The 13,875-nt window shown below is 34.0% G+C and overlaps 2 protein-coding genes across 4 annotated transcripts; one reads left to right on the top strand and one right to left on the bottom strand.

Moving 5' to 3' along the window:
• The first annotated feature begins 2,167 nt into the window (after nucleotides 1-2,167).
• LOC109161328 (zinc-binding alcohol dehydrogenase domain-containing protein 2) lies at nucleotides 2,168-8,602 on the top strand. 3 transcript variants are annotated; one of them, XM_019309670.1, is made up of 18 exons: nucleotides 2,170-2,340; nucleotides 3,219-3,392; nucleotides 3,578-3,759; nucleotides 3,842-3,947; nucleotides 4,078-4,154; nucleotides 4,423-4,510; nucleotides 4,738-4,927; nucleotides 5,090-5,216; nucleotides 5,305-5,382; nucleotides 5,625-5,726; nucleotides 5,826-5,921; nucleotides 6,133-6,207; nucleotides 6,479-6,598; nucleotides 7,142-7,270; nucleotides 7,397-7,474; nucleotides 7,942-8,028; nucleotides 8,191-8,277; nucleotides 8,386-8,602. In XM_019309670.1, the coding sequence occupies exons 1-18, from the start codon at nucleotides 2,286-2,288 to the stop codon at nucleotides 8,434-8,436; spliced, it is 1,902 nt and encodes a 633-aa protein (XP_019165215.1). In that variant the 5' UTR covers nucleotides 2,170-2,285; the 3' UTR covers nucleotides 8,437-8,602. The 3 variants fall into 3 exon arrangements, with proteins under 3 accessions (XP_019165216.1, XP_019165217.1, XP_019165215.1); XM_019309671.1 differs by lacking the exons at nucleotides 7,942-8,028; nucleotides 8,191-8,277; nucleotides 8,386-8,602 and adding an exon at nucleotides 7,667-7,863 and having other exon boundaries at nucleotides 2,168-2,340; nucleotides 7,397-7,505; XM_019309672.1 differs by lacking the exons at nucleotides 7,942-8,028; nucleotides 8,191-8,277; nucleotides 8,386-8,602 and adding an exon at nucleotides 7,528-7,623 and having other exon boundaries at nucleotides 2,168-2,340; nucleotides 7,397-7,496.
• LOC109161330 (B3 domain-containing protein At5g42700-like) lies at nucleotides 8,555-12,844 on the bottom strand. Its single transcript, XM_019309674.1, has 8 exons — nucleotides 12,666-12,844; nucleotides 12,430-12,510; nucleotides 11,367-11,398; nucleotides 11,087-11,249; nucleotides 10,807-11,013; nucleotides 9,370-9,460; nucleotides 9,054-9,242; nucleotides 8,555-8,973 (listed from the first exon to the last, which is right to left on the bottom strand). Exons 1-8 carry the CDS (start codon nucleotides 12,774-12,776, stop codon nucleotides 8,876-8,878), a joined length of 972 nt encoding a protein of 323 aa, XP_019165219.1. The 5' UTR covers nucleotides 12,777-12,844; the 3' UTR covers nucleotides 8,555-8,875.
• Nucleotides 12,845-13,875: the final 1,031 nt, after the last annotated feature.

The raw sequence follows: 13,875 nt of genomic DNA, 5'->3' as shown, positions 1-13,875 counted from the left end.
GTAAATTGTGTATTTTAGACCCGAATCAATGATATAACGGTTGCCCAATGAGACAAGTGACAATTGACTTAATACTCAGAAAGTTCTAATTTTGACTTTTAGTGGGAGTGGCTTATTAACATTTTTGGTAATTGGTACCCATTGATCAGGTTCACCTTACATTGTGGAGCTGATCCAAAAATTGTTTATTTACAGTTAGTTAGTTAACTTAATATGTGCATTCGGTTAATAAATTATGTGGCTGTAAATAAACTTAATGCACGCGTTAACTACATACACATAATTTGAATGTCATTTTAGATCTGAATTTATAATGTAAGGTGGACCCTGGGACATGGTATAATTTGTCTATTTTTTGTTTGAGACCCTGGGGCTTGGTAATTGTATGGAATTTGGTTGCATGTTTTGTAGTAGGGTGAAATTGGAATGATTACCAATATTGATGTTTGGTTATATATGATCCTATAATGAAAATAAAGGTCTTAAAAAATACAAAAAAAAATAAAAATCAAGGCAATTGATCTTAATATAGTAACATCCAACCAACGATTATGTTGACATTAGTAGCTTGTATATGTCAGTATTCTCTTTCCCTTATAATAATAATAAAAAAATATAGTAACATCCAAAACAGCAATATGAACAAAAAAATCAAATTAAAAATGAGTTAATACCCAAAATGGTCCTCGACTATAATGGTTTTTCTCAATTTCATCCTAAACGACTTTGGTGACCTAATATCGTCCCACACTTTTGTGTTTCGCTCAATTTAGTCCCAGACTTTTGTATTTTTGCTCAATTTAGTCCCTCATTTGTTATTCTGTCCATTTGGTGTTAAATAAATAGACAATTTAGTAATTTCAATATTGGCATTTCTCTTTACTCATAGACATGTGAACTGTGATTTTTTTTATTTACGAATTACTCCCAGAATTACTCTTAAAACTGCGGATATAAAATTTGATTTGCAAGTCCGGGAGTAATTATGAGTGTAATTTGTACAAGAAAGAGAAATTTTGCACTTCACAAGTTGAAAGTAAGGAGAGATCAATATTGACATTACTGAATTGTCCCTTTATTTAACATCAATTTGACGGAATAACAAATGGATGACTAAATTGAGCGAAACACAAAAGTTTGGGACGATATTAGGTCACCAAAGTCGTTTAGGACGAAATTGAGAAAAATTATTATAGTCGAGGACCATTTTGGGTATTAACTCAATTAAAAATCTAAAAGCACTAATTCAAACTAAAAAAAATAATATTACCAATAAGATGAAATGATACATTTTAATTAAAGAAGTAATCAAATTCAATTGTTAACCAAACACTAAGTATAATTCTAATTCATATTCTTAGAATGCAAACTCATGAATTAAACAGTAAACACACACTTAGTACGTGCAAATGCGATGCGAGTTTCCCTCACCCAAAAGAGATTAAAACAGATTTACGGCAACATGAAAGCGTGTTTCTCGTTAATCAGTAGTACATGAAAGCGTGTTTCGTATGCGCCGTGGCTCGTGTGCTATTTGAACTTTCCTATTTACTGGTGAATTATTGTCTTTGTCACTTTCTTACTAATTGAATTGTGTTATAGATTTCATCGAGATTAGAAAACGTCGTTATTGGACACACACGCAAATTTTACTCCGATAAGTCCAAAGACCAGCAAGGCTGCAACAATGACTGCAAAATAAATTAATTTCATAGAATGGGCAAGTCTGAAACTGTGAAAGCAGTCTTTGATAATTAAAAAGAAAGTAAAGGTATAACACTCTAATTGAATTAGTCAAATAATTAATTTGATAATTTTAAAATTTTAAATTCAATTATATATACAAATTGTCTATTTATTTTCTTGATCTGTGTACAATTAAAATTAAGATTAACAGATTTTTATAAATAAATAAAAAGGGTCAGACAAATCACAGAAGTGTAAAAAATTTAAAATATCAGTTTAAATTTATTACATGTATTTTTAAATTTTACTTTTATTATTTTTTGACTTGATAAATAATAATAGACTATTTTCATGTAAATTCCAAATAAAATGTATAATAATTTCCTACCGATTTAGATCCTTACGACGTGGCATTGGACAAATGCGTCTTGTGCACCGTATATATGAAATATTATCATATATGTGCAGACTGTGCACTCTGACCTCACCTCCTTTATAATATAAACTGAAGCTAAAATGTCAAATCATACTGAACTTACCAATCTCTACGCCTCCGGAAATCTTCTACGATTCTCATCGATCCCTAGACTCCGAGAAGCATGGAGCTCAAGCCTGGATTATCGGCTTTGGTCACCGGTGGCGCCTCCGGAATCGGTACTTCTTCTGTTTCGCTGAAATGTTTACTGTTTGCACTCTCTGATTGATATTTTTTTACCACTGTGGAACAAAATCTGTATATTCATGTAGTTTACTTTCGATTCAGATTGGATAAGGTGATTTGATTTTTAACTGGAAGTGGATATACCGAGTTGGCGAACATGTTAATATTGAATGATTTTGCGAACATGTTAATATTGAATGATTTTGCGAACGTGTTAATATTGAATGATTTTGCGAACGTGATAATATTGAATGATTTTGCGAACGTGATAATGAAACGACTCATGATAGCAATTATACCTATGATAGCAAACGTACAGGCGAGCTAGAGATTTGTTAATTCTAATTTGTGTCGTATAATGAATATCAGCTTTGAGCTTAATCCGGTCGATTGTCGTTTATATTTTATATTTCTGCTTCTTATGGGTCCATGTGCTAATCATCGGGCAATAGGCTCCTAGAAAGATGTAGCTCAAGCCTGGCTTATTGGCTTTGGTCACAGGTGATGCCTCTGGCATTGAAACTTTCTCCTTCTGTTCCATTGAAAGAAATTTTTCCTGGATTCCATTGCATGATCAATCATTTTTTACCCGAGTACACAAGTGACTTTGATCTATTTGGATAATTCTTTTATTCAAATAAGGTTTAAAATGATGTTCAGGTTAGATTTGGATTAGTTAAGGTGAGCTTATGTTTGAAGGGTCTCGTTGCAGCATTATTCCTATGATTGTGAATGTATTTTTGAACTACTAATGCATTGACTCAAAATTGTGAATGATTAATCAACTGTTGAGCTTGTTGTGAATTACTGCATATTATCTTTAGAGTACAACTTTTGGGTCTAGTTTATGCTTATTTCATGTGGTATGCAGGTAGAGCACTTTGCTTGGCACTTGCACAGAAGGGTGTTTTCCTCACCATCATTGATTTCTCTGTGGAGAGAGGAAAGGAAGTAGCATCTCTGGCAGAGAAAGAGATTACTAAATTCCATGCTGGACTGGAGTTTCCGCCGGTAACATTCATCAGATGTGATGTTACTAATACAGGTGAATAAACTGTGTTTGCACAACTGGCTCATTGACAAGGAGATTGCAATTTTCTACTTCTCATTCAACTCAAATAAGAGTTTGTTCTGTTTCTTTCATCAGTTTTGATCATTAATTTTCAATAATGTTCCATGAACATTTCAAATTCTAGTGATGCTTCACTTTCAGAATGTTGGCTTTTACAGGAGAACTAAAAGCTGCTTTCCAGAAGCATTTGGAAACTTATGGACAGCTGGACATCTGCATTAACTCTGCAGGCTTGGGAAGTAATGTGCCTTTCCATAAAGACCAAACAGATGGATATAAAACTTGGAGGCACACACTTGATGTTAACCTCATTGCTGTTATTGATTGCACCAAACTTGCTGTGAGTTTGGATTTTCCATTCCCATGATCTTGGGTGTTGTTATTGGTCAATAAACAAGTACTTACCTAGGCATGTTGCACAGATCCAAATCATGCAAACCACACAAAAACCTGGCATTGTTATAAACTTGGGCTCTGCTTCAGGACTGTATCCAATGTATGGTGATCCTATCTACTCTGGTTCAAAAGGTTTGTTGGGTTCTTCATGGATAAGTCACCTTCTGTATATTTTTTCTGGGTTTAAGTTTTCTTTGTTTTCATGTTTCTTCACTCTTCGATTATGCCAAATTGCTCCCACTGAAATGGGGAAAAATTATAGGGGGTGTCGTCATGTTCACAAGATCACTCGCTCTATACAAGCGTCAAGGAATACGTGTCAATGTGCTTTGCCCTGAGGTGAAATATTTGATTTTCTTATACATCTATGTTTTTTTTAAATGATGACCATATTCATCTCATATGTTCTCAGAATCTAGTTAGAAATGTGACAAGTATTTCCTATATGTAGAGAATTTTTTTATTTTTTTATTTTTTATTTTTTTATGGAAATAGCTTAGATGATAAAGTAATACTAATGAGTGCTTAAAAACTATTCAATATATGGACTATAATGTGACTGCTAAACATAGCACAAGCTTTTGCTCTCTTGTTGTTTTGCTTGCAGTTTGTTCAAACAGACTTGGCTTCAAAGGTGAATCAAGACTTCATTAATAAAGCTGGAGGGTATTTGCCAATGGATATGGTGATCAAAGGTTTGTAATTTTTTTTCCTGCTTTACAAATATGTTTAATTTCACATTCTTCCACAACCTGGAGCAAGGGTGATTTATATCAACAAAGTTGCTTTAGAGTTTCCTTTGTATTTTGAAGTTCTCACATTACATTTATATGGTATTGCACATATATAAGAAAAGTAATTTAAACAGTAACTTTCTTTTGATAGTCTTCCAGTTTTGATGTTCAAATTGTAACTTCTTCAGGTGCTTTTGAACTTATCAGAGATGAGACTAAGGCAGGGTCATGCCTGTGGATTACCAAACGTAGAGGAATGGAGTATTGGCCAACTCCAGCTGAAGAAGCAAAATACCTCGTGCATTCTTCTAAATTACGGAGAAGATCTTCAACTTTTGTCCCACCAAGTTTTCAAATTCCCCAAAGCTTTGAGAAAATGTAAATGAATGATTTTTCCCTTGTGTTCCACCTCATCTGGTTGGGCAAGCTTGCTCTTGAGCCAGCAACTTATTTATGATTAAATACTTGCTTCTACTAACTAGAGATAATATGCAAAGTCTGCAAATTTGTTGCCCTTACTTTTCCTTTTATTTTCTGTAGAGTTGTACACACCTTGAGTAACAATTTTCGTAGCGCTACCAGAATTGTGCGTGCTCCATTGCAATTGCCTATCAAACCAGATCATGTTCTTTTTAAAGTCATTTATGCTGGTGTTAATGCTAGTGATGTAAGTTCTATTATATCTCAAATAAATTCTTTTAACTTTATGTTAACAACCTTTATATAATTTTATATACTGGTTGGTTTACTGGTAGGTAAATTTTAGCTCTGGACGTTACTTCGGTGGCGGTAAAGATGTTGACTCCCTCCTTCCCTTTGATGCTGGATTTGAGGTGCATAGAGGATTTTGTAGTTAGCATTTGCCATTTGGCTTGTTATTGTTAGTATTTTTGTTTCAATAATAATTGTATTAATGCTGTAATGTTGTAGTTCCTGCTAGCACCATTTTTGGACAATTTTCTTGCATGAAATTATATCTATCAAGTAACTTGATTTCTAGCACTTAAAATTTTCTGTTTCTGATTTTTCATGGATATTTATCTTTAAAATGTGTTTTCTAAACTATCTATGGCAGGCTGTGGGGATAGTTGCTGCGGTTGGTGATTCTGTGAGAAATTTGAAGGTTGGCACTCCAGCTGCCATTATGTCATTTGGTGGTTATGCTGAATTTACCATGGTACCACTATGCAATCTATATAGTTTGAGAAGTTCTTCAAACTGTTGACATTTTGTTGTTTGGAGGAGTTTTACGAGAATTGGCTTCCACTTTATCTAGGTACCCGCAAAACACATCCTTCCAGTAGCGAGACCAGATCCAGAAATAATTGCAATGCTAACATCTGGACTCACTGCATCAATTGCTTTAGAAAAGGTCCCTTTCAAATATCAGTTTGTGTATTTTTGACATTTTATCCTCTTTATTTAATTGCGTTGGATATTAAACTTCTGATGCCATTGTACAACTGTTAATCTTGGTTTTCAGACAACACACATAATGTACTGTCTTGACCAATATATTTTCTTTGTTTTTTTTTTTTTTTTTGTTTTGTTTTGTTTTTTTTTTTTTTTTAATGGAAGTCAAGGTTGCTCAAATGGAATCGGGAAAGGTGGTTCTTGTGACTGCTGCTGCTGGAGGGACAGGGCAGTTTGCTGTGCAGGTATACTGTTAAAAGTGCATAAGAATCCAACTAGGATACTGTAAATACTAGCAACACAGGCATTTATATGGCTAATATGTGGCATTTGCATGCTATGTATAACTCCTGTAGTTTCCCTCTTTTAATATATTTTCTCCAGGTAGTGTTTGATTTGGCTTTAGGATTAAGTTTTTGTATATAAGTGGTATTCACTACTCTTTTGATCATACAAGGATCTTCCTTTACTTCTTCAATCTGATGGTAGCTAACATCCAATAAATTGTCATTGCAGCTTGCAAAATTAGCTGGAAATACAGTAGTTGCAACTTGTGGAGGTAATGAAAAGGCCAATCTTCTGAGAGACTTGGGAGTTGACCGAGTAATTGACTACAAAAAAGAAGATATAAAATCTGTAAGTCTGCTTATCTCTACACTTAGTAACTTGCATTTTGATGGGTGAAGTGATTGAAAGAGGAGCAATGGATAAATGTGCCTTGAGTTGCTGTTCCAGTTGATAACTTATTCATTCATGGTGCTATGATGCAAATGTCACTTTTCGGGTTGTATAAATTATTTGTACTTGCTACTCTAAGGGATAGAAAGGAGAGCAAAGGAAAACACGTCTTGAGTTGCTATTACGGTTGATAAACCATTTTCGTATGTGGAGGTCTAATCCATTTGTCACACTTCTAGGTCATTCAAATGATATGCCTTGGTAATCTAACAATTTTCTTGTTAATTTGATTGTATTTATTGCTATTCAACATCTTAAGTTCCAAGCACCATAGATGAGTTCTCTCAGTTTATGGTTGCCAAAAGGTCGATTTCTATTCCGTATTCCGTCTTACAAAAAAGTTCTTGACAAAACTGATTGCTTCTGATCTGGTTTTTCTGTTGATGTGCAAGGCATTATGTCCCCATCCCAAAGTAATTTATCTTAGTTCTACTATACCAGGTTCTGAAGGAGGAGTTTCCAAAAGGTGTTGATATTGTCTATGAGTCTGTTGGTGGTAAAATGTTCAACTTATGCATGAATGCATTGGCACGCTATGGGCGACTTGTTGTCATTGGAATGATTTCTCAGGTTTGAACTTTTTCCATTGTATGCTTTCTTATCACCCTTGTGTACCGATGTGTGCATTATGATCTACTGCTTGTTCTGCTTGATCAATGTCACTTGTAAAGTTTAACTGAAAAGTTCTGGTTTCAGTATCAAGGAGAACATGGATGGAAACCACAAAATTACCCAGGATTGTGTGAAAAGATTCTAGCTAAAAGTCAAACTGTGGTATGTCAGCTCTATCTCATTTTATTCATCAGTTTTTTTTTTTTTTTTGAGGAAATTCATCAGTTAATAATGTCCTTCCAGATTTCTTTTCCATATAGTTCCTTTATACTAATATACTATGATAGTGACCACTCAATTGGTACCATCAATTTCATCAATTTCCAATCATGTTCTCTAACAGTTTTTGCATAATAAATGTTCACATAGGCACCTAGCAATATGCTAAAAATTTCTCAGCAATCTGACTGAAATTCTTCCTTATGTTAGCCTTGGGAATATTTGCTTGTAAATGAACATATACACAGTTAAATATGGTGCAATTACTATTCTGTGTTTTGTCACTTTTATGGGGTCATTAGTTGTAATCCATAAGCTCACATTCTCCTTAAGTCCATGTGTTAATATCTTTCTGTTATTCCAAACACTCAGATACTACTTCATTAATTTGGTGGTGCAATTGTTTTCAGAGTGGGTTTTTCCTGATACATTATGCTCATCTGTGGGAAGAGCATTTGAGCAGGTTGATTGATCTTTTTTCCTCTGGAAAGCTGAAAGTAAGTATACCTACATATCCACCACAGAAAATATTTCATTTAATATCTGTTGCTTTTCAAACCACGCATTATCTTATGATTTTGAATTAGACGTACAACCAAGTTATAAGGTTTAGTGCATTATAAGCGTTACAAATCCTTTTACTCTCTTCTGTGTCCAAGGTTGCCATAGACCCAAAAAGATTTTTAGGCGTTCATTCTGTTGCTGATGCTGTTGAGTATCTTTATTCTGGTAAAAGCACTGGCAAGGTACAAACAAGATTCTTTACTCATATTCTTCACTCATGATTTTGTGACTTCAGTTTTTTTCTGGTTCGAGTTGTTTGACTGTCATAAGGAAAACAAACCATATTGCAGGTTGTGGTTTGCATAGATCCTGCTTTCAACCAACAAGTTTCGAAGCTGTAACGCAAATCACAGATCAGTGCAACTGCCCACATTCTCTTTGCTCTACTTTATTTTATCATTCAAATATAAAATAATTGTAATGTTTGTCGTAAATCATATTAAATAATAAAACATTTGGTGCAGAAAATACTTCTTTTTTTAGTATATGAGAACGGGTTTGACTGTATATACAATATATTACCTCTAAACAGGAGGGTGATGTACAGTATTCTTTACCAAAAACCCATACTGTTTCAAAAACCAAAACACTTAAGATGGTTCAGCCAAGATTCTCTCTCCGAGGTAGTCTTTGGCTCTTTGCTGTGTTTTCCTGCAAAACTGAGCCCAACCGTCACGCACCCCTCAGAAGCTTTCCTTGTAACACGAAGAAGCAAAATCAATTGATTTTTGAGCTTCAATCAATTCCAACCTCTGTAGATGCACTTTCTTTTATAGCAATCTATCTACAAGCTACCCCATCACGGGGATGGTCGCACAAAAACGAAGTTTTGGAGCTGCAGAACTCATTGGATTGCGGGTGGTTGGCAATATCAGAACCTAAAATGGGATCACACAGACAAGATAACAAGTTTTGGAGTTTTTGTGCATAAACAAAGATGAGTCCTGCAAGGTCATACCTTTGAAATCTTCAGACCCTGAATCTTTACTATTATGTTCAGCTTGATCCACAATGTTTGGAGAGCAACAATCCAATGCACTCTGGCCTTCAACTTGAACATTTGCCTCAGGTTTACAAACATTATGGATGTAAGGCTCTATGAATTTCACTAAGCTTTTACGCTTGCGAGTGTCTTTCCGTGAAAGATCTTCAGTATTGAACATGCAAAAAAATAAAAAATAAAAATCACTGAGATCAACATCAACAATCAAATCAAGAACATTTATTATTGTTATTTTTTAATTAAAAAAAAAAAATGCAATACTACTATTTACCCGGATCCGTTGTGTTCACACTAGCATCAAATTTCAAGAGGCAAAGAGCAGCATCTACCACATCTCGACCATTTACCCTTACTATGTCTACCTGGAAAAATCTCTCTTCACAATTAGATATTATTATCTTTTTTTTTGAGAATAACAATCAGAAAATTTAGTTGAGTATTATCAGTGAGTGCATCTGATCTTCAACCAACATAAAACCTCATTACTATTCAAAACATAAAACAAGAGACTTGTTATATCTTGCAAACTATTTGCCCTCTATACATAGAGGATGAGGGGAGAAACCAATCGTTATTAACGTGAACCAGGGTCCACAATGCTAAATGACGTAGTTTTGAATTTTAATTTTGACGGCGACCTTTTTTTTTTTTTTTGTACTGTATGTGTCTTGTGTTATGCATTTCTGTGTCTCATGCTATACAATTTTATACCTTAAACGTATGGATTCTGTACTTGAAATAAAGTAAATATAACATGCGCTTTTGTGTCTTGTGGTTTGTGTTATTCGTTTTTGTCTTATGCTATGCAATTCTGCTCTTAAGAATATTGATTCTATACCTGAACTAAAGTAAATATAAAACATGTCTATGTGTCTTGTGTTATGCGTTTCTATCATTCTATGTCTCATGGCATGTTATGCAATTTTATACCTTAAGCTTAGGGATTCTATACCTAAAATAGATTAGTAGTGGTGTAACATATATCATATTGTGTCTTATTTTATGAATTTATGTCTTGAATTATAAAATTATGTGCCTATAGAACATATATTATCTACATATATCAGATTTGAGAATAAGTAAATATATATCATGTGTATGTGTCTTGTGTTATGAAATTTTGTACCTTAAGAGTATTGATTCTATACCTAGAATAAATTAAAATTTGTGTTGAAACATAAGAAACGGAAAACTACAAAATCCGTTAAAGCTTAAATATCAAAAGTTCAAAACGACGCTGTTTTGATTCAAGGTCTACAATGCTACGTGGACCCTAGTCCACGATATAAATTGCACAACCAACCATCCATAACAAGAAATGTTATAGTTGTTCTCATGCATATACTGCAAAGACCCTTTTTGACCATCTACAAACAAACTAGATAATAAACCCAAGCAACCCTCTCAAGAAAAATATACCCAAATTTCATAAGGTCAAAGGATCATATACCAAGACAGGAGAACATTTCCAATGAACTTCACACAACACACTACCTGCCCCCTCTGGTCCTAGACTAATTGTCCACAAGTTCCCTTTTGTCCAGTCACTAACAGGCTTGACAATTATTATTATTATTATTATTATTATTATTATTATTATTATTATTATTATTATTTAATTCCTTTACTTTAGACAATAAATCATTTGAGTTGTGGCATGTTATTGCTTGTGGGTAAATGTGGAATAAAAAAAACTGTGAAAAGTTACCTTTAGTTTGCATGGCTCAATCAGACGAAAGATCAAAATATCCCCTTTGAGTAATCTGTGAGAGATTGAAAATGCTCTCCAGCCAGCGCTTAATCCATGCCTTTCCAGAAGATAAGACGTTTTGTATTCATTTCCCCATTCATCTACCAATATAATATTGGTGTCACAAGTCGGAAGATACATGTCACAGAATGCCTTTGGAAGATGCTGCCATTGGAGGGAAGTTAGACCAAAAAAAAAAAATCGAACAAAATGACAGGAAAAATCATTCAAGGATTACCAGCCAAAACCCATGAGCAACATTTGATGGCAGCATACACTTTATAAAGCTAGGGAATTCATCTGATAGACTCGACAGCACCCTTTCTGCTCGCTCCAAAACAGAGAACTTAGCTTCAACATCATCGTACATGTCACTAAATGTAGCCCTTTTTCGTTTAATGCTGCATGGGCAATTTGGGAAATTAGTCGTGTGTTACCTTCAACGGGAATCGAAACACAGGAAAGGAGAATGAAGGCAGAGGATGCGGTGGTTAAGGTTGAATACTAAAACTGCTCACCTCTCTGATTTTTTGGGATTATTAGATTTTTCCTGTTCAACAAAGCAAATAATTTCTCGTCATTCCTAGAATTTAACAGCAGTAAATTCTTCATCTAAAACATGTGAACCAATTCAAACAATCACTAAATATTTGTAAAATTACCACAACACATATTGCAATGTAGATTAATAAACCCCCAAAAAACAATACTCTAAACTTGTTCTATAAATTATCTTCAAAAATCAAAACATATCCAATGGAACGACACCACTAGCTTCAGATAGCTATAATGACCTTTCAAGTTCTCTCAAGTTAGAAGAATGTAATGTAGAATGGCAAATTTTGCTTCTATAAATAATCCTCGAAATGTATCCAATGGAACAACACCACTAGCTTCAGATACCTAGAACGACAATTTAAGTTCTCTCAAGTTAGAAGTATGTAATGTAGAACAGACAATTTTGCTTCAACATTTGTCTTCTATAAATAATCCTCGAAATGTATCCAATGGAACGATACCACTAGCTCCGGACCGCTACAACAAACTTTCAAGTTCTCTCAAATGACTACTTTACCATTTCTATCTCTTCAGACCAATCACTTGATAGAAATCCGAAGCGTTTATGTTGAATCACATTTGCATTCATATTAAAAAGACCGTGCATAGTCATGGAAGCGTGCTTTTGAAGAACTTCCAGGTCATAGGACATAGCTGTATTCGCTAAGGTATATCAGTTACTTGATCATTAGGAACACGACAGGGTTCGAGTTTTTCCCTTTCCCAAAAAATTAGGGTTCCAAATGTTGTCCTGCCTCACCAATCAAACCTAACATTCATTGCTCCAAACAACCAGTCTAACATTGATTGCTCTGAATGATTCTCCATTAATCCTAATTTGAAACATCCTAAGAGCTAAGATTACCACAATACATAAGATACACAAAACCAAAAGGAACACGCATCACATAAACAACAAATCTATGCAAAACAGAACTCAAAACACAGATGCACAGCATAAACTCAAATCCGAAAAGCACGCAGATCCTTAAAGCAACAACATAATCTAGAAAGAAATTTTACTTGTTTAGCCTTAGATTTGAGAATTTTACGCTTTTTAGAAACTAGCTTTTCCTTGCTCTCCAATGGCATCTTCCTCTTAGTCTGCAACGCAACACGTAAAACCACAAACGATCAATAACGAAAGTAACTTAAAGGCGGAAACAGTCGTGTATATATATAATATATATGCATGTATTGTATAGTCGCGTGTGTATGTGTATATAAAAGAAAAGTAAAAAATGTATAGAGACAGAGACCTTAGAGGAAGAAGCTGCGGGCGTCGATGTGGACAGAGAATGAGAAAGCCGTACTTTGTGCGAACAGATTTCGGAGACAGGTCGTTTAACATTCGAGTGCTTAGTTTCCATGGTTGTCTTTTGGACTTTCTCTCACTAGCAGAAGTACCAGGTAGTCGTATACAAAAATGTATGTATATGTATATCAGTGATGATATACGGAGTATATGTGGAGAGACTAGAGAGAGATAGAGAGAGAGAGAGAAAGAGAGCCAACCAAGCTGAGAGAGACAGGCAAACGCGGGGCCAGGAGCAGACCAGGTTAGGTGGGTCCGACGTAGGACCGGCAGTCCACCGTTTTTTAACAAACGCGCCCATTTTCCTGCCTTTTTTTACTTTTTTTCTTTTTCTACTTTTGACACCCAACATTTTTTAAAATCATTTCAACAAGTTTTTACCCAAACCGGAAAGCAACAATTAATAAGGTGTTGTCGTTTCGGATTCTCTTGCTTTTCTTGATATTTTATTTTAAATATAATAATAATAATAACAAATTTGGCGAAAATGTGAATAACTTGTAGGAAATGGGAGATTACCCATGGTAAAATATAAATTTTTTTAATTTTTTTAAAAAGATGAATATGGTAAAAAAAGGAAAGTATTTAGATTTTGTAAATGAAAAACGAAAATTATTTTCCAAAAACAACATAAGTGGTGAAAGTTTTGGATACAATAAGGTTGGCATATCTGCAAGATTTTTGCTTATTGTCGGTTTTTTTTTTCATTTAAATTTCAAATTATGTTAGAATTGATAATTGTTAAAAAAATTACTAAAATTCCTTGTATTATTTTAGCATGTGAATAAAAGAAATTTAGGTTATTGAATTCATCAATGTCTTCTATTAAATTTGTACTTGATGCTGTTGTAGGATTGTAGGTGTCATTTTGAAGAAAAGAATGTTAGAATTATGAGACCATCTACAATAATTAGGGATATTTCTACTTTACATTGTCAACTAATATTCATTATATATTCAACATAATAATTTATACGGAGTATTATATACGGAGTAGTATATTATAAATAAATAAAACTAAAAAATTATTTTGATCGTGATATACAACTACGTAGGCACCTGTCTCTATACATATTTGTCACTATCAGTCATTCAGCTGGCACGCATAACACATAATACCTACTGAATTTCGCATGATTTGACTCTTTATATTT

Source organism: Ipomoea nil, unplaced genomic scaffold (assembly GCF_001879475.1).
Source record: "Ipomoea nil cultivar Tokyo-kokei standard unplaced genomic scaffold, Asagao_1.1 scaffold2922, whole genome shotgun sequence".
In the NCBI taxonomy this organism is placed as follows: Eukaryota; Viridiplantae; Streptophyta; class Magnoliopsida; order Solanales; family Convolvulaceae; genus Ipomoea; species Ipomoea nil.
The sequence above is the reverse complement of the archived record's forward strand: the minus strand, read 5'-3'. Positions and strand labels throughout refer to the sequence as shown.